This window comes from Gopherus evgoodei, chromosome 4 (genome assembly GCF_007399415.2).
Source record: "Gopherus evgoodei ecotype Sinaloan lineage chromosome 4, rGopEvg1_v1.p, whole genome shotgun sequence".
Taxonomy (NCBI): domain Eukaryota; kingdom Metazoa; phylum Chordata; order Testudines; family Testudinidae; genus Gopherus; species Gopherus evgoodei.
The window spans coordinates 59,849,509-59,873,123 of record NC_044325.1 but is presented as its reverse complement, the minus strand read 5'-3'; the positions used below and the strand labels follow the sequence as shown (position 1 = coordinate 59,873,123).

Here is a 23,615-nt window from a genome sequence, read left to right as displayed (position 1 = left end):
CTGGGGGATGTTGGAAAAATAGATTGTATAAAATGTAAAAATGGTGACCATTTAAGAATGTTTTCATTTTAGTAGAGCCGCAGGGTTCAGCTGCAGACCTCAATCTCCCCTAAGTTTGGGACTGTTTGAGTCTAGAGTAGCGGTTTGGGCCTACCTCTAATTTTTTTAATAATCATTTTTCATGTTCGTGTATGGTGTCTTACAAGGGACACATAGGCAACTCTGAATTGTATTATAAAGAAAATGAAATACAAATTATACTCTGTTGAATTGTACTCTATTTAATATAAGCGGAAAGAAAAAATGTTGATCAACATCTCTTAGAGAAAGGTGGGGAATGCCCTATAGAAATAGTACAGAGTACCCTGTTCATCTTTAATATTACCCCACTTCTGTATGACAAAAACTTGTGAACATGTGGGAATAGACTCATAGACTCATAGACTCTAGGACTGGAAGGGACCTCGAGAGTGGAAAAGCAGTGACTTTTGATAAGGAAGCCTGTACAAATTTAATTATATTTAATCAAGTCCTTACCAAATTAAAGAAAAATAGCATTACTAGTAGAAAAGAGGAGATTTACACTAAAATGGATTACCAGAAACATGTTTTTAAAAAGCCAACTTAAGTAAAGCAGATGAAGGATTTGTTGAATAAGGCATGTTCTCAACTTTATCAAGAAACTTTATCAGACAAAAGAACCTGCGTAACTGTAAAGTTATTACTGATATCAGGATGTGAATATATTTTACCAGTCACATTTTTATATCTTTAACCTTGAGCAAAAGACAATGGTATGAATTTAGCATACAGATCCACTTTCAGCCACACAAGTACCATATATATAGAATACATGAAGAGAGGCTCTGTGCATTTTCAGTAGCATGTGTGATTTGGAGAAAGTATGTAAAAAGAGAATGGGAGGGGTTTTTAGAGATCAGCAAATAAGAATATGGGTTGATTGTATTTAAAAGGAAAGCTTCTTATTGCTAGTTTCTAATTATAATCACACAGAGAGCACAAAAGGATGAACTGGAGAAAATAAAGCAGTATTATGAGACTTCAAAGGAAGAGGAACTGAAGCTCTTGGACAAACCAGAACAGTAAGATTTTTTTAAAATATTTTGCCATTATGCAGAATAGCCATTGGCTAGGAGGTTGAGGGAGTGTAGGGACAGAATTCTGGCTGGTTAACAGTTTTTAAAAATCTGTATTTCAAGGGGTGGTGTGAAAACTGATTACATTGTCCCTTTTTTGATGTAGTGTGTATAACGTTACATTGACTGGGACCACTACAACAGATGAAATATACTGATTTTACTATGTGACCTTTTATGTCCTGGAAAATATGAATCACGCTTAGTGTTCTGGATTATAAGAGGCCGTGCCTAGTTTTGTAAATCATGGTGAGGAGAGGTTGGTCCACATTAGTCACCCTGTCAGTTTCATGCTGTCATTGTTCTATAGTTAAAAATAAGGCATTTGAAAGAAACCAATTGTTGTTGGTATTTCCAGATAAAATGATAGTCTCCTTTTTCACCATCTAGTCTTTACCAAAATATTTCTTATAATCCTTACGTAATTATCCCATGATTTCCCCTGTTATTGAGAGATGTTGATTGAGGAGACTTTTCTTTTTTTATATGTTGCTTTAAAATGAAATAATCAACCAGTGGTCAAGCATCAGAGCCTGCAGCTGAGCCTGGGGCCAGTTACTTGACCTCACCTGAACACCTTGATACACCAAACCTACCAGGCCTGCTCTGAAGCCAAGTAACAGCTGCCCAGGCTGCTGGGCAATGGTTCGCTCACAGCTGCAACTGCCCTTGTGTGTGTCTTGTTCCCAGCCTTGCTCCTGCCCTGCTCCAATCTGTTCCAGAGCTGGTCTCCTGTTTGTTTCTTGACTCTGGCTCTGACTCCAGCTCTGATCCCTAGGCCTAATTACCCACTGATGCAACCACTAGGCCTGACCACCTACATCCCAGTCCGTGACAGTTTGAGCAGCATCCTCCTGAAAGAAGGGACAAGTTCTGCTAGAAAAATGGATACTTCTAAGTCCAATGTCTCCCTGTCAGAGATAGTATCTTGCAGAACCTGCAGACTCAGGTTGCTGTTCTGCGGGCCTGGAGTGTGGCCCGCAGCTTCAACTCCAGCCACTCGAGAACCAAAAATTTCCCTGCTGGATGAGTTAGCTGGCGACTGCAGTAAGTTCCTCAAGTTTCTGGCCCTTTTTCTGTGGTGTCCTCAGTCATTCCCCGCATCCACTCCTGAGTAGGACTTATCATCAGCGTGCTGACTGGGGAGGCTTTTGCCTGGGCCTCTCCACTGTTGGAGAATGCTAGTCCTCTCCTGACCCAGTTGGGAATTTTTGTTCAAGCCGTTGCGATCATTTTCAATTACCTCAGTTGCATGCGTATTGAAGAAGCTGCTCTCCAGGCATTGCTGCGGGGACATTGTCCAGTTGCTAATTATGCCTTGGAATTTCGACACCTGGTAGCAGCCACCAAATGGAATGAGGTCATGCAGCACTAGCACTGAGCAGGAAGCTCAGCTTAAATGATGAGGTCAAAGACAAGCTGGTGCAGATGGAGCCTCTGACAGGTCCAGATGCCCTAACTGAACCGTGTATAAAGACTGACAACTGCCTGATGGAACACCTCCAAGAAAGAAGGTTAGCTTCCTGATCTTACCAGTTACTCTGACTCCAGCCAACCAACCTTCTGCGCCTTCCCCGCAGCCTATGTCCATGCAGGTTGACCGTGCCAGGCCCTGCTTCTCTAACACAGAGAAAAACAGGCCTCAGGCCTGTGCCTGTGCTGTGGGGAACTGGGACACTTAGCATTAATTTGCCCTGCAGATGACCAGTCTGCATCCCAATCAGGGAGCACCGAGCTCCAGTAAGGCGTTGGCATTCTCCCCCTTGCTCTGGTACTCTGCACCAATGTTTATCTGCTGGTCCTCTGCCCTCTCAGGTAATTTAATGGACTTGAATTTGCTTGAGAGCATAATATCATTACCAAGTGCAAAATTTCCCTGACTTAATAGTGTCCATTGATGGACCGCTTCTCTCTTCAGGCCGTCACTCACCTAACTGCCCCTTCGAGGTCACTACCCTTCAAGGTCTTCAAGAAATCCTTCAGTTTGGGTTGATCCATGTGCCACATTCTCCTGTTCTCGTCTGTATTCCCTGGTTCATTGACCATGATTCATGTATCTGCTTGCAGACTGACATGGTGCATTTTGATTCATTATACTGCTGGGATCTTGCCTCTCAAAATCCAACCACAGACGTAAATGTTCTGTTTCTCTGCCCATCTCCCAGGAGATTCCAAGACAGGGGGGTTAGTCCAAAAGGATCCTTCGCAACCCTTATGGTCTCCCCAACCGTCCTGATACCTGTGATATCTGTCAAATATCAAGACTTCACTAACATATTTGACAAAAACAAAGCTGACATCTTGCTACCTCACTGTATCTATGACTGCCCTGTTGACCTCCAGCCTGGAGCAGCGATCCCTTTCGGGTGTATCTGTTCCCTCTCAGAAAATGAGTTATCAGCTTCCTGAAGCTATCTCCAAGAAAACCTGCAAAGGGAATTCATCCATCTCTCCAAGTCCTCAGCCAGGGCTTTGATTTTCTTTCTGGGTAAAAAGGATGGCTCCCTGTGGCCTTGTGTGGATTAATAGCCATTAAACAATGTTACAATCCAGAACCAGTACCCCTTACCAATGAACTCTTTGAGAGACTCTGCTCCACTAAGGTCTTCACCAAGTTGGACCTTTGTGGAGCTTGTAATCCAGTTTGGATTAGAGATAGAGATGAATGGAAGACAGCCTTCTCACTTCCTCTTGTGCAACGCTCTGGTGACTTTCCAGTGCTTCATTCATGATCTCTTTAGGGACATGTTGGACCAATTTGTGGTTATCTACCTCAATGATATCCTCATTTTTACTGAGGATCTGGTTATCATGATCAATCTTAGAAAGATTCTGCTAAAATGACTTATGTATGATGCTCAAGAAGTGTGAATTTGACCACGACATGAGTGAATTCCTGGGGCATATTGTCTTCTCCAAGGGACTAACTATGGACTCATGCAAGGTGGCATCCATGTCATGGTTGATTTCCTAACTGAGATGGTGCACTTTGTTCTGTGCCATGCCTTCAGAAACAACATGTCTCTTTCTAGAGAATGTCTTCCATTACCATGGATCGCCAACTGACCTCATGTTGGTTCAGAGTTCCGGTTCATCTCCCATTTTTTTTGGTGGGTATTTCTAAGATTTCTTCTTCCCTCACCTTTTCTGCCTATCACCTGCAAATCAATGGGCGACCAGAACATATCAGCCAGATTCTAGAATGGTATCTGCACTGTTTTTTGAATTACTTATTTTCCTTGTGGAATTTGCCTACAATAATGCAACCCACGCAAAGTCTATTGTTTGCTAACTATGGCTTTCATCTTTGTTTTCATCCAGACATACCCACACGTTCCCAGGTACCTACCACCATGGACTTGGCTACACACTTGCTCGAAATGCATCGAGAACTCAAGAAAAATTTAAGATCTGATAAAGAAGCTTATAGCACCATGCTAGCCAGGGCCGTTAGACTGTCCCAACCCTGTTGTAGGGACAGAGTTTGGTTATCCACCTAGAAACTTAAAGCCCATCAGCCAAACTGGATTACCGGTATCTTGGCCATTTCAAGATCTTGGAACAAGTCAATCCAATAACATGCAGTCTGCATCTACCCGAGTCCCTAAAGATCCATATCTTCTTTCTAAAGCCTTAAACTGAGAACCCCTTCCTGAACCACTCCAACCCATTTCCACCATCCATAACCATTTGAGGGCAGGAGGAATATTTTATCTGATTAATTCTTTCCTCCTAGTGAGTTGGGAGAAACTCCAGTACCTGGTGGACTGGGAGGGCTACAGTCCAGACGACCAGTCCAGGATAATGGTGGAGAACATCTGTGCTGAGCCTGGGACCAGCTAGTTAACTTAAGCTGAAAGCCTTGATTGACTGGACACCCTGATTGGCTGAGAAGTGTCACCAGGCCTTCTCTTTAGCCCAGCAGCTGGACCAGGCCAGCACCTGCTCCCTAAAATTCTAAGGTATCTTGATAAATTGGAGAAGTGGACCACAGACGCAAAATGAAAGACAAAATGATAGACAAATGTAAGTGCTACATTTAGGGGAGAAAAACCAAATTCACGAATACAGAATGGGAGATAACTAGCTTGTCCGCAGCACTGCAGAGAAGGATGTAGGACTTGAGGTTGATCACAAGCTCAACATGAGTCAGCAATGCGATGCTGTTGGGGAAAAAAAGCAAATGCAGTTTTGGGTTGCATTAACAGCCTTGTTCCCAGCTGTACTTGGTTCCTGACCCTGGCTCTGGTCTTTTGGTACTGTTCCTGGCCTCTGATTGCTGCACCAACCACTAGTCCTGACCACCCACTGCTCTGACCAGTAGGCCTGACTGCCCACACCATCATCCATAACATGAGTGATACTCTAACATCGCTTTTATAAGCCATTCAAAATACTGCACTTTTTGGGAACTCAATAAATCAATTGTGCTGTTATGACTGTCCACTCAAGTCTTAGTAAATGCGGACCAGGGGCTTTTGTTGGAACTACATTAAGCATATATGTTCCACAAAAGATTAAGCACACAAGAGTTCCAACCTTGTATGCACAGATTAAATTAGTTAGTGTGGAACATAAACCTGACTGCATTTTCATTGGTAAGGCTCAAAGCACAGTTAAAAATGAAATGCCATATTTGTAAAATGGTTACAAATGGTAACATTATGGATTAAAATACTTTAAGTGTTGGGCTGAATTCAGTGCAGTCTAAAAGAGGCTTTTGCTAATTTTAAATGTTTTGAAATTCCAGAGAATCAGAAAGCTTTCTTGATATCAATAATGGTCTCCTGCACATGTGATTTTGATTTGTTTTGCTGGCATGTTATATTTGCTATTGCTGATGTACACTGTAAATATATCTTAGCAGTATTGCACTGTGCCCCTAAATTATGTTTCTTGATAATAACGTTGTTAAAATGCTAATATTCATTAGAGTCGAAAAGATTTATATGTGTAATTGACCACAACATGGGGCCTTGTCTGAGGGACACAGATGCTCTAGCTTCTTTCCAAGTATTGCATTCTGACTGAAATGTAATCTTCTTGTAGTTCTCACTAGTACTAAATCATTGCTAGACAGGGAAATGGAAGCAAATGCAATTTGGGGCTTTATTGCTGACCATGTTATTGACCACAGTAAGTAGAGAACGATCATTTGTTTGAAGGTAAAATATTTGCTTCCTCCCAAATTATGACACTGAGTCCTTGTTCTCTCTTCTCTTAAACGGATGTATCTCCATTGACATCAGTTGTGGTCCTTTTGACTTTCACTGGCATGAGAAGAGAATCGGTTTTGTTTCAAATTATTCACTAAACTTGATGTTTTTAGAACGTGAGTAAATATAAGCTGGTACATTATTTCTTGATAAAAATGATTACTTCATTGTCTTTCAATTCAATGGAGTCAATGATTTATATATAGTTACAGTATGATGGGCTTTGGCCCTGATTCAAAATTAAACTAAGGCCCTTTCTACAGCACTCTGTCAGGGTAAAGGAGCCATCAAGTGGGTATACATTTTATATAAGCTTTCTTTAAGGTGTCTTTACAGTACCAGGGTAGAGTACATGATATTAAAACCCTCTGTGCTTACTGTAGATCGTCGGTAGAATGTTGTATTAAGGGCCATCAAAAAGTTACGTTAGGTCAACGGGGTGCTCCATCATATCTTGAAGTTAGCCAGACGCTTACCTTTCTTAACCCCAATCCACAATTAATGAATGAACCCAGAATTCTGTCCTCTTCAAAACTTTATCCAGTATCCTCTTGCATTAATTTACACTTCTTTCTTTGGTTTTTGACTTTGATGGATAATCCAACCTGCATTTTATACAAAAGATGTCTGCCTGAATTGTTGTGCTGTCATCATTAAAAAAATCTCTGTTTACCAAATGATACTGTACAGTTATCATATTTATTTCACACTCAACATAATGGGAAAACTATGATATCCAAGGTAATCCTAAGTGGCAAATGTTGGTAATGATGACCCTTAATTACAATATAGAGTGGATCATCCCACAGATTCAGACTATAGATTTTTGTTATAAGTAACCAAGTATTGTCACCAATCCATTCCTTTATTTCAAAATAACAAAATGTTCTGTGAGATACTTCATTGTCTCTTTTTTTCCCTGAGTTATGTCAAGCTAATCGTATTTTATAATTTGCACCTTAAAACCCTAAATCACTTCATTCATTTGCTGGATCTTTTAAATCTCAGGAATGGCTATCCTATGGTGAGGTGACCAGAATAGAGCATGGTATCAAGGGATTTCAAATGAAGAGTAGTCAGGAAAATGAAACCAGTCATGCACCTCATTCCTACCATGTGGGGTTAAAGTCCTGCCCATCTTAATTTAGGCATCTCCTTTGCCCTTAGCTTGTCCTTGTGGCCACTTAGCAGAGGTGCACCAACATTTTGGGAAACACTTGACTAAATGATCTAAAGGGTATTTTTCTATTTTTAATTGTTGTTATTCTGTTATACTCTTTTATTTAGCAATACACCAAACAATCAAACTGATAAACCGATGTACAGAGCTGTTTTCATCCAGTAGAGGGCAATGTTTCTCTCACACATAAGCCTGTCCATAGAGTAGTGGAACAGAAATCTCCAGTCTGCAGGTCCTTCTGTTTGTCACCAACGAGCTTTGATAATACAGCTACTCTGTTCTCTAATGTTGTGGAAAAGATCATGAAACATTATTTTGTTTTGTCATATTTAATTTACAATTCAAATAAAGAAAGATTGCTTTATGTATGTGCTTTCTTTAACACTATTACTCTGACATGTTATATTATAACAAAAGATGTGAAATGTTATAACAAAAGATGTGAAATGTAAAGATTTGGTATTACAGTGTAGTTCTTATTTTCACAGATTTTTATATGAGTTATCCCAGATCCCCAATTTTGCAGAACGTGCGCAATGTATAATCTTCCAATCTGTTTTCTCTGAGGGGATAACCTCAGTGCATCGTAAAGTGGATGTTATTACTCGTGCTTCTAAGGTAGGTTCCGCCAGTCTAATGAAAGCCAATCACAAATTAAAGTTATTTAAAATACTATGTATTTCCTTGCTTCCTAAAACTAATTCAGGTATAGTATAAATACTTCAGCTGTTTCATTAACTTTGCAGGAATTTAAAAGCGCTATATGGCTCTTACATAGCAACATTTCCTTCCAGTGGAATAGCAGATTTTAATTAACTTGCATAGTGCCAGTCATTTCATGTAAAATGATAGATATTTTCAGTAAAGAAATTTCAAATGTTGCAAAACCGAGCAGAATCTTACAGTAACAGAGATCAGCCTCAAAGCCAACTTTAATAAATGAATTAAACTAAATCAGTAAAACTCTAGAAATAAATACATTTTAGAAGAAAAAGTAATGGGTTCCTAGATGTTACAGTAATAGAATTAATTGATTATGATGATTAGAAGAAAACCTAAACAGTGAATAGCAACCACAGACATTCATGCAAAAGGCCAGCATAGTAAATTGTCTGGCCTACCATAAGAAGAGTCTCTTCTGAACTCTCTACTGCCCCACTCCACCTGTGGATCGAGAAGCAAGGTGAAGTCGACAGGATCTGTTTTTTGATTTTTTGCTCTGCTCACATGTTGGCAAAGTGGATTTGGAGGTGCTTTAGAGGGAGAGAGTATAATGTGTGGGGAAAGTGAAGAGTCTGGAGATGGGGATAAAGCGAGAATTCAAGAGGAAAATGAGACTAAAAAGCCAATTCAAACAAGGAGACAAGCCAAGAAAGAGGAAATGAACAGTGTAGAAGAGACTAGTGTAAATATGGTTGTACCCGTGATGTCACTGAAATGTTGTGAACTGAAAACAAAGCTCCATCCTCACTCAGATGTCTCAAAAAATGTTTTGTATTTATTGCAGTACTCATATCAGAAATGTTGCCAAATCTGCTGTGGATTTAAAACAAAAATACTTAGGTACTCCTAAAAACGAGTTATCTTTCTTAAAACCTTAGGAATGTTAAAAACAAACAAGATTTCACATCTGACTAAGTGGGTATTCACCCACAAAAGCTCATGCTCCGATACCTCTGTTAGTCTGTAAGGTGCCAGAGGACTCTTTGTTGCTTTTTACAGATCCAGACTAACACAGCTACCCCTTTGATAGAAGATTTTACACAGTATTTTCAAATAGTAATAAAAACAATGATATTGTGTGTTTATATGGCGCTTCCTATCGAATGCGCATTATAAACAATGAAGTAAGATACGTAGAATTTCTGAGGTAGGCAAATAGTATTACTCCCACTTTACTTATGAGGAACTGAGGCACAAAGCATCTGATTCACATTTGTACTAAGAACACACTCTGTCAATGTTAAGGGGCTTATTACTTTTCACTCACTTTATGGTCCTTTTACAGTATCAGGATGGTAGAAAGTGGCCTTGTGTAAATAAGAATCAGGGCCATGGAGTTTGAATGGCTTCCCCAAAGTTACAGAGCAATTCTAAAGCAGACTTGGGAATAGCACCCAGGTTTCTTGACTCCCTGTCACTTACTTTCTCTCCCACCTCTTCCCCTTTCTTCTGATTTTTCCCCAAGCAGGTGAAGTGTGGTCCACTTAATGCAAAATCAGAGCAGGTATCTCTGCCTTATCCCTTACAGTGTACCTATTTTGTAATCAACTTCTCTCACCATTTACCTCACCACTGAATTTATTCTTCTACCTTCTGGACCTAAGTTTCGGTTTTTAATGCCTAGGAGGGATAGTGTGTGTTTACATGGAGGCCGTTCATTATCCATACTACCTCTAGGCTCTTTATTTCTTTTTTTCTTTTTTAAGCAATTTAAAATAGTTACCGCCAGACTGTGGCTTGCCCTGCCTACCTCCCATATTGTGCACTGGGTATAGACCCACTGTAACCCACACATCTTCTGGGTGTGGTGTTTTGTCCTGTCTAGTGGCACTGAGACCCTTAAAGAGAGAGAGAAAGTGAGTCTGCTCTACAGCTTTAGCTAACAGAAAGCTGGCTTTTAGCTCATGCTGTAGATGCTCATGCGCTAAGTTCCAGAGATCCCCAGTTCAATCCTGCCTGCTGACAACCGGGGTCTGTCAGCGTTACATCAGCACAGCTTATTCTCTCCTTAAAGCAGCAGGGAAACTGGTGGGAGATTGATTATGACTCCCTGAGTCTCCTCCAGGTGCGGAATAATAATCCATTGCTCCTTAGTCTGGGCAGATAACAAACTAAGGATAAAGCCCTTCCTTATGAACCTATTTGAAATGGCTACTCTGGTGTGCAGTATTTTCCTCTCTTATAATTTCTTTGAGTAAGAACATCTGCATCATTTTGTGTCACCTTCATAGTACAAGATACTGCACGTACTTCATATGGATTAAAACAAAATTAAACATAACATCTCAGAAGGAGAAGACACAGTCTATTCAATTTCTTCCCTTTAGAGTTTGTTTTTAGGTTCCTGTCTTTGTGCTATAAAAATAAAATCTCTTTAAAAAAATATATGCCTGTATTACTACAGTCGAGGGAGTGATTAGTCTGCCACGTAAATGCTGTTTATCATTTTGATAAATAATAATTTATATAATACACAAGGTTATAGGCTGTTATATATTTCATTTTCCATGTCCATTTCATGCGCAAAACACATCACTTTAACCTAGCGATGGGCCAAAATTGTAATCCTGAATCCAAACACTAACCTCTTGGCCCATCTCTGTTTTAGACAGGCACACAACTGTGTTCTGACATTGATATAGTATCTCTTTCCAATATTTCTGAAAGAAATTCATTGTATGACTCAGAACCTACATGTAGAACTAGGTGAAATTTTTCAGCTTAAACTATTTTTTACAAAAAAATGCAGATTTGGTGACCCCGAAACATTCTGTTGATTTCACCAAATTGTTTTGGTTGTAAAAAAACTTTAAAAAAATCAGAAGATTTCACTTTGAAATTTCCTAAATGAAACATTTTGATTTTTAAATTCAAAACTGTTTGTTTTGAAATTTTGTTCAGCTTTATTTTTTTTAATTAATAAACATTAAAAAATTGCTCAGAACAATGTTTTATTTTGGATCAAATGAAATGTTTGTCCCAGAACAAAGGTTTTTTTCAACTTTTTCTTTTTGGTGAAATTTTCAAACATTTTAATTTTCAGTTTGACCCCCAAATGAATTTTTATTTTATTTTTTTTGAATTGCCGACAAACCAAAAAAATCCATTTTTTTGCACAGCTCTACTTGTATGTTGAGTTCTAGCAAGGAGAAAATTCTTAGGTAACCTTGAAAATTAGATTTTAAAATATGAGAATCATATAAGATGAGGATTGGAAGAGACCTCAGGAGGTCATCTAGTCCAACCCCCTGCTCAAAGCAGGACCAACACCAACTAAATCATCTCAGCCAGGGCTTTGTCAAGCCGGGCCCTAAAAACCTCTAAGGATGGAGATTCCACCAACTCTCTTGGTAACCCATTCCAGTGCTTCACCATCCTCCTAATGAAATAGTTTTTCCTAATATCCAACCTAGACCTCCCCCACTGCAACTTGACACCACTGCTCCTTGTTCTGTCATCTGCCACCACTGAGAACAGCCTAGCTCCATCCTCTTTGGAACCCCCCCAGCCCTTTCAGGTAGTTGAAGGCTGCTATCAAATGCCCCCACACTCTTCTCATCTACAGACTAAATAAGCCTAGTTCCCTCAGCCTCTCCTCATAAGACATGTGCCCCTTCCCCCTAATTGTTTTTGTTGCCCTCCAATTTGTCCACATCTGGCCTCTCTCCAATTTGTCCAGAACTGACACAGTAGCCTAATGGGTAGTGTTGTGAATGGCAGTACTTGGTTCTGTTCTCTTATGTTACTCCGAAATTGGCATTGTGCTCTTCTGTGTTTATACCTCAGTGATTCCATGTCAAATTTTACTTAGATTGTAAGCCCAAGGGGTAGGGTCTGTCTTTTTGTTCTGTTTGTATGGCATCTACCTCACTGGGATCCTGTTCCAGAACTAGAGCTCTTATGCACTTTTGTAATACAAATAATAATAAATAATACTTCTTCTCAATTTGCAAATGAACGAATTGTTTTTAAACTGCCAACTCTGCATCCTGGGCTCTGAGAGTAAGGCTAACTTTTGTCTGGTGATTTTGTGAGAGAATGAAAGAAAGCTGCTGCAGGCCAAATTAATGCACACAGTTAAAGCTGTGCAAGTCCACGGTCTTCTGGTTGTTCCTCTTGCAGCACTTGTTCAATCCCCATTGAAAGCTGCCTGGTTTTGTAGAGGGATGATTGAGGGAATCATCTGGCCTGCAGAATCTTTACTACTGAGAATACCAAGGGAGGAAAAAAAGGATCCAGCTTGACTCCTGCATTGTCGAGAGCCTAAAATCACAAAACATCCCTTTACTTTACTTTGATGTGGAATCAGTGAGTGACAAACATGGAACCATATAATGCCATTTTCATGACTACTGCACTTCAAGTACTAGTTGTAGAAAACGGTTTTGTGGTAAATATTGGTATAAGTTTTTTGGGAAATCCATAATTTTTGTCCGTCTCATCGCTGTAACATTCATGGGCAACAGTAAAAGTATTGTTAACTTCTTGTACCACCTGATGTTACAAATTAGTATTCCTCTTTCAGGATTTGCTGGACATGAGAAGTGTGAAGGAAATTTTAGGCTTGATTTTGGCTTTTGGAAATTATATGAATGGGGGGAACAGGACACGAGGTCAAGCAGATGGATTTGGTTTGGAAATTCTTCCCAAACTAAAGGATGTCAAGAGCAGAGTAAGTACTTGTTTTTACTTTAAAGGGCATTTGTCAAGTGATCTTTTTCATGTTCCATCATCTGTAAAAGATTGATCTCTCTCTTGCCTCTTACTATTATCTGTTTTAAACAGCAGCACGCTTTGTAGATGTTACTTTCGGAATGTTTCTCCCTTCATTGTTCTTTCGCACAGATCATTTGCATCACAAAGAATTTCCTCCTCACTGACTACTGGCCTCTGTCTCTTTCTCCCCAATTTGTCCCCTGCCTCACACATGCACACATAGACATCTCCTATCTCACCTAGATTCTGCCACTGAAAAGATTATCTTGGTGTCAAAGCCTTTTTGTGTATTTTTTCAGTCAAAAGTCAGTCAGTGCAGGGTTAAAGACACGTAAGAGAGCACAGAGGGCAGAAGGTTTCTCGAGTGACTGTCCCCAACCCTCATTCCTGATATTAGTCGCACATCTTTACAAAAGCCACTAGCATGTGAGGAAATACATTGAGGGCCAAGTTTAGGAACAGTGGTTAGAAACTGGAAAACGGAAGGATCAGATATGAGTTTATGGGTTTGGATTCTTGGTGGAAGAGTCTGCCCATGTCTGCAAAGTGTTGCCCATCTTCATTTTTAAGTTGGCAAGTATCACATTGTCTTCAAATAACAATTGTAACACAAGAATTCTGAACTGCTACACTGAGTGAAGAAAAAAAATCAACCTAGATGGCAAATTCTGTTCTGAAAAACTGCAAACCCAAAAGGTCTCTGGATAGTTACTTAAGGCTTTAGTCAGGACACTAAAAAATTAGCCACTTTGGGGGCTCATGTTGCCCTACCTCCATCTCAGCAGGGATGATGTTTGATCAGATAAGCAGTGGAAGGACAAACCTTGTGGTCCTGGGGGGATGGGAGTGCAGGCTTGGCTGCTCTGTGCCCCTCTCATCTTGAATGCACATGGTGATCACGCCTGGCAAGAAGAGGAGGTGGGAATTTTATAACTCTCCCTGTTGCAATTGGCTTTGATAAAAAAAAAGTTTGGGGACCCCGGCTTAGGATGACTAAATGTCCCATTTTGGCCCTATACATCCCACCTTTTTTGGGATGATGATCATTTGGCAACTGGTGATCATTTGGCAAGAGCAAATGGGACCAATGCCCAGCTTTGCCAAAAAGAAGCTTGCGGGGGTGAGTGGCGGGGCTCGGGTGGGAGGGGGTAGCGGTGGGGCTCAGGACAGCCCTGCATGGGGCAGGAGAGGGGCTTTGGTGAGTGGCTCAGGCCAGCCCCTCATGGGGGAGGGCCAGCGGGCGGAGAGAGGAGAGGGGCTTGGGGGAGTTCAGCGCCACGTGGGAGAGGAGTGGGGGAAAGGGGCTGAGAACAGCTCCACACTGGAGATGGGAGGGGGAAAGGGACTCAGAGGAGGGGAAGGGAGGGAATGAGGGAGAGTGGTTCACTCCAGCCCTGCTCAGGTTGGCCCCTCACTCCAGCGCTGGGCCAGGCGGTGGACGGGGGGTTCCTGGGTCAAATGCTGTGCTGGTCAGGAGGGGGCCTCAGTCTAGTGCTGCGCTGGGCTGGGGGGGGCCTTTATCTGGCCAGCTCAGCGTGGGGCTTGGGCAAGCAGCACTCAGCCACCTCTGCCTCAGGGCAGTGGGAATTGCTCACCCCCTCCACACAGGCTTCTCTAAGATGGAGGCGGGGCCTCAGGGGGAAGAGGAGGAGTGGGGAGAGGTAGAGAGGAGGAGCAAGGATCACGGCTAGGGTTCCGGTGCTCCTGCAGGGCTCCCCCAATTGGTCAGGGCCTCTGGGCACCAGCACCTTTGGACCATACAACAATCCTCCACTGTGTGGGAGAGGGACAGAATTCATCCTAATGATAAGCTGAAAATATCCAACCCTGAATATTGATTATGTGGCATGGAGGCCTGGAAAGATGATAAAGTTGTGGTCCCACACTTTAAAATCTGTCTCTGTGTCTGTGACCCAGTCTTCTGCCTGTCCTAATCAAACGAATGTGATAGGTGTGTGTAACATAGTAGGGTACAATCCAGACTAATGAGTGGCTGTGTCACCCTTACACTAACCTGGGGAGCCCTTTACAATGCTTTACTGTTGTAACCTCCAATCTGGACTGCTTACAAACAGCCCCCTGCAGGCAAGTCACTCCCAGGTATCTCTGTGTGTGCTGCAGCCAGTCAGCCAGCCACACCTTGGCTCTTACCAGACTTGATTATACTGCAGCATGACCCCAACACACTCCCAGTCTTAGATCTGCCCCCAGAAATGTATGTCCATTGTATGCCCAACCCTCTCCTGGATAATACAAGTTTATATGAAGTCTGTTATTGCTTCAGAAGAAATAATATGCACGTAACTTGCCACTCCAAATGGAGTTCCCCAGACACTTCAGTTTAAACACACTGGATTCGTTAAAACAAGTTTATTAACTACAAAGACAGATTTTAAGTGAGTTCAAGTAATAAGGCATAGAAGTCAGAAATGGTTACAAGAAAAATAAAGATAAAATGCAACTGGTGCCTAACTTAACAAACTATGTTAAATTCAAAGCAAAGTTTTCTCACCACATGCTCTCAGCAGTCTTTCTGACCAAACTTCTTAGGTCGGAATCCCTTCTCCAGTCCAGTGTATGTTTCCTTTGTTGCTTCTAGCACATGAATGCGATTGGTAGGGAGAAAGAGAGGGATGTCGTGGGGTGTTTGTCCCTCCTTTTTTTAGTGTCAGTCCTCCTCTTGAAAAAACATTTCCATCTGAGATTCAGGAGAAAAAGAGTCTATAGGAAAGGATGCTCCCTGCTGCTTTTCCTCACATGCTGGAGCTTCTTTTGTTTCTCTTGTTGCTTGATGACTCTGTTTACTGTTTAGATGCATATTAAGCAGAGAGCACACTGCTTTGTTTGAGACAGACCTGTTTGCCAATCTCAGTTTGGAATATGTGGTAATAACACGTTACAGTGGAATCTCACCACTTAACATACAATGTTGCCACGCACATTTTATCAGGTCAATAATAACCAGCAAATTATGAGTTTTCAAATGATATCTCGCAAAGCATACTTTGTACAAAGACTATTACAGTGACGTGTAAGGTGTGGACCCGGGTATATTCTGTCACAGTGTGGTGTAAGAGTGTATATAGAATAAAGTAGAACTAATGTTTTACTTCACAAGGGCTATATATATATATATATATATATATATATATATATATATATATATATTGTTTTGCCTGTATGAATAGTGACTTTCTTAGTTATGAATTTTGCTGCTCTGTGTTATTAATAAAATGTAATGTGCTGCAGACTCATATATACGCCAGACAGCTCTTGCAGGAAGTCATGCATTGTGCATATCCGAACCTTTACCCTGATAGCTATCAATACACTTTATACAAATGAAAAAAAGACATCAAAGACATTCCACGTATAGTACACTACATTGTCTTTCTTTTGTGCTGTTTAATAATTTCCTGTAATTTATGATTCTATACCTGAGCACTGTTTATCCATTTCCACAGCTGAAATCGGGTAAATTGATTCAGTAACATACGAAAATAAAACATTACCATGCGCAACAATACAGGCAATGCAGGACTGAGAAAGTAGTGCCTTTGTAGAGTGAAATCTTTTAACATGGTAGAAATATATATTCATGAAACAACATACACAATGTATTAAACGCACTGAACATGTGTATACTCTATGATTTTATATTTGGTATAAAAGGTATGGAATGCTTATACACTTCATGGCCTGTGTTATACAGGAGGTGATGCTAAATAAACTAAAGGTCCCATTTAGCTTCAAAACCTGTGAATTTTAAAATGTGTGAATTTATTGAAATTTTTCAGGCAATTACAATGTTTGTTAATCTAATTACTTGAATTATTAGAGAATTGTAACACCTGGCAGTTCTTCCCACTGCAGGATCCCAATAACTCCAATTGGTAGAAGTTACTGGTGACCTGTTGTGAGAAAATCAGGTCCCTGATTACTATACAATACTATACTATACTGCACTGCGACTAATACATTGTAGATCCTACTCAAAAGGCCACGTAAATAAATAAATAACATGGGATTATATTCCTTTTAAACTGATTTAAAACTACTTTCATCTTATGTCTTTTGACATTGTTTTCACTCCCAACTTAACCTTTTAATTAATATATTTAATCTCTTCCTAGGATAACGGTATTAATCTTGTGGATTATGTTGTCATATATTACCTACGACACTTCGACAAGGTAAGTGGTTCATTTGCTGAATTAACTACTGTATCAGTATATTACTTAGAGAAATTTTGTTGAGAAAGAGACAAAGATTAGAGAAAGACTTGAATTTATTACTAATTTTTCTTATCTGGATAAAATAGTTCCAACAGGGAAAATAAAATTTATAATACTGAATAGACTAAATATCGTCTGCTTTCAATAGTTTTCAGAAATTATGGTGCGTGGGTAAAGGAGTGGGGAAATTCCCCATTCTGCAGTAGCTGACAACTCTTACCAACAAATGTTTTCAAGACCAGTTCATGGAAAATATTTTTGGACAAAGCCCAAAATGTAGCAGCAATAGTGCCTCAAAAATCTTGTCGCTTTAAACCGGGGACAGGAAATTAACTGGGGGACTAGGCAGTAAGTATTTCTGTTATTACAGTAGTGAAATTTGAGAAGACTCAGGGCTTGTCTACCTTACGGTTTTTCCTCCACTGGAAAAAAGCTCTCGCGCAAGTAATTTTTTACACTCGGGTAGGGCATCTATGCCAAGAGTTTTTTGTTTTTTTTTTTCTGGGCACAGTTGCATGAGTTTGTTTGTTTGTTTGTTTTAAGGATGCAGGAACAGACAAGAGTATTTTTCCTCTACCAGAACCACAAGATTTCTTCCAAGCCTCCCAAGTTAAGTTTGAAGACCTAATAAAAGACTTAAGAAAACTGAAGAGAGATCTAGAAGGTAACTGGGAACTTTTACATTGTTATGCTAACAACTGAGTGCCATTTAAAAAGAGAACTTTGAGTTTTGTTTATTACTCTTTAGGTTTATAGTGTTGTTCTATGTATTTACACCCTGGCACAAATTACAAACATAAAATAAAAATAAGTGTACATCATGACTTTTTTTTAAAATGAAAGCAAAACCAGCAAAAAGTAATTTTCTGTAATCCCTTTTAAATTCAAAGGGCCCCAAAAGAAATCTCTTGGAAATTTGCTTTAATTATGTAGGAATTTTCCTCTGGCTTCTCCAGGATTCTTTGTTTAACTGTAGATACCTCTTAGTCCAATAACATAAATACTTGCCACAGTCTTTGTATAACAAGTTAACAGCTACAAGAAAGAATTTGAATACTATTAATGTAAAAATAAAGCACCTGCTTGCCAAGACACAGCAAAGGGAAATGGAGAGCTTCAGCTCAAAGTATTGTTTACCCTTGGGCATGAAATAAACATTTAAAAATGTTTATAATAAAAAAGTTCTCAGAAAGGCAAGTCTTCTATCAATCAAAGCACTGAGTTAGAAATAAAATAGGAGTCGGTTGCTCTCTAAGTATCCTAGACAGTTTCATTTTTACCTCATGCTTTGTAAGACTTTCTTAAACACAGCAAATGATGACTGAATATTTTTTGCTTCTTAGTTTTGTTAGGGAAAAGTAATACTAAGGCTGTTTTGTATAAAAATGGGATTTCAAGAAAAGAATTCTAGATAAAAGAATATACAGAATATTCTGCTTAAATTTAAATAATACATTAACTTCTTTGGGGGGGTTCCAAACAAAACATTAATTTTTGCATCAAAATTGAGCAAGATGACTGTATTCTATTGTTCAGTGTAAGCAATAAAAACCATTACAAAATAATTTATTCTTCCAGTTAGAAATGGCTGAATTAGGTTATAACCACCTTAAGGAGGGTTTCAAAGGTCAACAGTGGTAGGAAGGTATCAGTTGTTGTTTATTCAACCCAGGCATAGGCGAGTGCTCTATCTCCTCTCATCTCTTGGCCCTGTAAAACCCTTGGCCTGCCCTCTCTTGTGCTAGTTTGTGCAGAAACATGATCTGTGTTTGATGTTCTTCTACGCCAGCATGTAGTTCTGGTGCCGTGCATTTCCCCATTACAGACTGCGCTGTAAGGCTTTGACATTTACATGATTTTAGTGCTAAATTGCAAAGAAAATAAAGAGAGAGAGAGAAAGGAGGGGTAGTAAAAAACATAATAGTTCAGGCTTCCCTATTTTTATTAGATTTATATTTTTGTTGTGATCTTTTGTTTTTGTGCTTCAAAGATGTATATTTTGTCAGACTATTATAAAGAAAGGTAGAAGCTTTTATATGACCCCAGATGATGGGAGAAAGGGAAGAAGATGATGATGGTGATGATGCTTTTATAGTCAAATAATATAAATATAGTTCTGAGTTTGCCTTTATTATATTACTGTATAAAAACATATATGAAACTTGACAAAGTCAAATAATGGATGAAAGTAATGACTTTATGACACACAGCAAATGTTTTCAAACAAAAAACATTCTTGTAATCTTTTGATGTCCCAATGTGTTTAACACTTGAAAGGCACACAGAATTTTTTGGAGGAATGCTAATACATTTCTCTAATGAATTTCTCTTACATTTAAACAAAAAAATAGTTGTACTAGGAACATTGTGCATAATAGTAGTAATAGGAGCAATGTGTATGAATATGCCTTTTTTTAAACATTCCCTTTCAAATTTCTCTTGTTAGATAACACTGTAGTTTAGTTCGCATCAGATGTTTTAATTGAAGAGGATATAATTTTAACACATACAACAAACATTTGATGAGTCTCTGTAGTTTATTGTAGCTGTTAAAAAGTTGTGGCTGCTGCCAGAATACCAGTGAAAGTCTAAAACTGAAACAGATGTGATTAGCAGAAACCAAGTCCAGAGAAGCGTCAGGCCCAGCCATCCAGACAGGCGCGGCCCTTCAGATGTAAATAATTTGAACAATATTAACTGCAGTTGCCTGTATTATAGGGTACATTAGATTTATTTTATGGTTTGGTTGGCAAAGGTAGCTTGCGTGTCCAGTCAAAGCAAACCTCCATGGAAGTGTGATGAGACAAGGGCAATAAACAGGGGGTTTTCTCATGTGCTACTAGGGGAAAAACTACTGCTCTGTGCGGCATTAGTGTTATTTTTCGCAAACTTATTTTCTCAGACAATACGATAGCACAAAAATGAAGACAAAAAGCCACAGTAAATTTAAATACCACCCAGTGTATCTGAAATAACATGTTCAAGGTAAATGCTTGTTTCTTTAATGAAGGTAGATTGTTACTATTACACGAATTATTTGCTGACCACTTTATCAAGGCATTCATTTATCTGTATATCATAGATGTTAAAATAGGAAGGATTGAGTTGTCATGCCAGAGAGGGCTGTCTTAGTGGTGTAAGCCTTGGGTTTGAAATACCTAGACTCTATGGAACCAAGAGTTCAAATCCAGACGGGCCATGCAGCCTTTCATCCTTTTGAGGCAAACAGATTGAGTTCCATACAATTTAATGGACAGATTTCTTTAAAGGGACAGTTTCAACTAAAAATTGGCTCAAAAATATTTTTTAAAAAAACAAACAAGCTTTCGCAAAATAAATAGAAATCTTTCAATTATTTTTTTTACAAACTTTGAGTCAAAACAATTTCTAACACACATTCTGCCCAGGCTGTGCACAGCCCTGAGAACTTTAAAGTTAAAAAGATTATACACAGAAATTAAGTAGATTTAACTGAATATCATTTTTCAGGCTGAGAGAAATACAGAAAGTACACAGTATAACTAGTGAAATATAAATAAGAGGTGAAATCCTGTCTCCCATTGACTTCTGTGTTGCCAGGATTTCAACTAAGGTTTTTATAGTTCTTTCATTTTCAATAATTTGAAGTATTTCTAGTAACATAAGCAAATATATTAATTTTATAAGATGGGATTTTTAAGTTAACACTATTGTTTTAAAAACAAAGTTTCCCTTTGCTCTGCATGGGTTTTAAAAATTGTATTACTCTTTTTGCTTGGTCTGTGGCAAAAATTTCCATCTCTCTTCCCTTCACCCCCCAAATTATTCCTTTCTTATCATTGTGCTCCCAAAAAGGTAGTTTCATTTCAGTGGTTACATATGAATGTATAAAACCCTTAATTCTTTTGAGTTGTTCCCTCTCATTCATCTCCTGTTTAGGATAAACAATCCCAATATTTTCTATTTCTATTTATATGAGAGGTTTCTATTTCTATTTATATGAGAGGTTTTCTGTGTCCTTGGTCTCTCTTGTTGCCCCTTCTTGTTCTGCAATATTATTTTTGAAATGATGTGACCAATACTGAACACAGTGCCATTGATTTACATAAAGTTATTATACAATTTTTTGTATTATTCACCATCCCATTCCTAGCACTTTGCTTTTTTATGACTGCACATAAACACTGGTGTGTGTGTATGGGGGATTATCTTTGTTGAGTGGTCTACTGTGGGAGAAGCGATGAGCCAACATTGAGCACTTTTGACATCCCGCTCTTATTGTACGTGGGTAGGATTCACAAAAGTGCCTACATGAGTCAGAAGCATATGTCCCATTGAAAGGCCACAGGATTTGTGCTCCTACGACAGTAAGTTGCTTTTGTAAATTCCACCTTTTCTCATGTGCCTATGTAGTTAGATATGAAGATGCTGGCCACCATTTCTATGCTAGCAAATTACGGGTGCAACTGAAATAGTTTAAATGTTTACATTACAAACTCAGTCAAGTACATATATGACTAAGTGGCAATACATTTCCCCTCAAATAATGCAGATGCAAAGTTAGAGGATTGGTGAAGCCTGGGCTCCAAATTTATTTATGTATCTGTTTATTTTGTGCAAAAGTGTGCTCTGGGTAAGTAGTACTATCTATATGTTAATCACTCAGTCATATGATATATGTATGATTCACCTTTGGTAGTCTGTCCCTTACCCACTAATCCCCCTCCACCATGACTTATTCTACATGTCAGCCCCTTCTCCTAATAAATATGTTGTTTAATATTTATTATATTCACTATGGTAGTACCTAGGGACTGACTGAGAACAGGGCTCCATTATGTTAGACACTTAGCAAATAGAAAAAAGCTATGACAGGGGAGTAAGCCCGTAAGGGTAGCAGTGCTTACTGGTCAGCCTATCCCCAGTCACATGCCATGGGACTTCAAAATTTTGGAAGTTTTTGTTTGTTTATTTATTCAAAGACCTAGGCAATAAGAGATATTGATGAAGAGGAAACAGTCCTGAGAATAAGTAGTGCTTGGGAGAAAGGCAGTCATTGTTTCTTTAAAGGCCTTGAAAGGCAGGTGGGGCAAGTCTCCCCTCTCACCCAGGCAGTTGGGAATGAGCTGGGAAAAGGAGACTAGCATATATACTGCCTTCTCTAAGAACATAAGAATGGCCATATTGGGTCAGACCAAAGGTCCATCTAGCCCAGTATCCTGTCTACTGACAGTGGCCAATGCCAGGTGCCCCAGAAAGAGTGAACCTAACAGGTAATGATCAAGTGATCTCTCTGTTACCATCCATCTCCACCCTCTGACAAATAGAGGCTAGGGACACCATTCCTTACCCATCCTGGCTAATAGCCATTAATGGACTTAACCTCCATGAATTTATCTAGTTCTCTTTTAAACCCTGTTATAGTCCTAGCCTTCACAACCTCCTCAGGCAAGGAGTTCCATAAGTTGACTGATCGCTGTGTGAAGAAGAACTTCCTTTTATTTGTTTTAAACCTGGTGCCCATTAATTTCATTTGGTGGCCCCTAGTTCTTATATTATGGGAACAAGTAAATAACTTTTCTTTATTCACTTTCTCCACATCACTCATGATTTTATATACCTCTATCATATCCCCCCTTAGTCTCCTCTTTTCCAAGCTGCAAAGTTCTAGCCTCTTTAATCTCTCCTCATATGGGACCCATTCCAACCCCCTAATCATTTTAGTTGCCCTTCTCTGAACCTATTCTAATGTCAGTATATCTTTTTTGAGATGAGGAGACCACATCTGTATGCAGTATTCAAGATGTGGGCATACCATGGATTTATATAAGGGCAATAAGTTATTCTCCGTCTTATTCTCTGTCCCTTTTTTAATGATTCCTAACATCCTGTTTGCTTTTTTGACTGCTGCTGCACCCTGCATGAATGTCTTTGGAGAACTATCCACGATGACTCCAAGATCATTTTCCTGATTAGTTATAGCTAAATTAACCCCCATCATATTGTATGTATAGTTGGGGTTATTTTTTTCCAATGTGCATTACTTTACATTTATCCACATTAAATTTCATTTGCCATTTTGTTGCCCAGTCACTTAGTTTTGTGAGATCTTTTTGAAGTTCTTCACAGTCTGCTTTGGTCTTAACTATCTTGAGCAGTTTAGTATCATCTGCAAACTTTGCCACCTCACTTTTTACCCCTTTCTCCAGATTATTTATAAATAAATTGAATAGGATTGGTCCTAGGACTGACCCTTGGGGAAACACCACTAGTTACCCCTCTCCATTCTCTCTCATAGCAAAGCAGACATCATCAGGAGACACTGCCTCCAAACTGGAGTGCTAATTGAGAAAGGGTGTTCAGCTGAAAGTAAAGCTGGCTAAAGCCCTGCAGCTAGCCTAAACCACTA

The 23,615-nt window shown here is 39.4% G+C and overlaps 1 protein-coding gene across 4 annotated transcripts in view; it reads left to right on the top strand.

Annotated features, from left to right (window-relative positions):
• Nucleotides 1-23,615, top strand: part of FMN1 (formin 1) — a 361,845-nt gene that overhangs the window by 251,047 nt on the left and 87,183 nt on the right. For all 4 annotated transcript variants that reach the window (XM_030559410.1, XM_030559412.1, XM_030559413.1 and 1 more), the window contains 5 exons: nt 1,015-1,103; nt 8,042-8,171; nt 12,802-12,948; nt 17,126-17,185; nt 17,771-17,891. In XM_030559410.1, the coding sequence (XP_030415270.1) occupies nt 1,015-1,103; nt 8,042-8,171; nt 12,802-12,948; nt 17,126-17,185; nt 17,771-17,891 (547 nt within the window). The remainder of the gene's footprint in view (nt 1-1,014; nt 1,104-8,041; nt 8,172-12,801; nt 12,949-17,125; nt 17,186-17,770; nt 17,892-23,615) is intronic.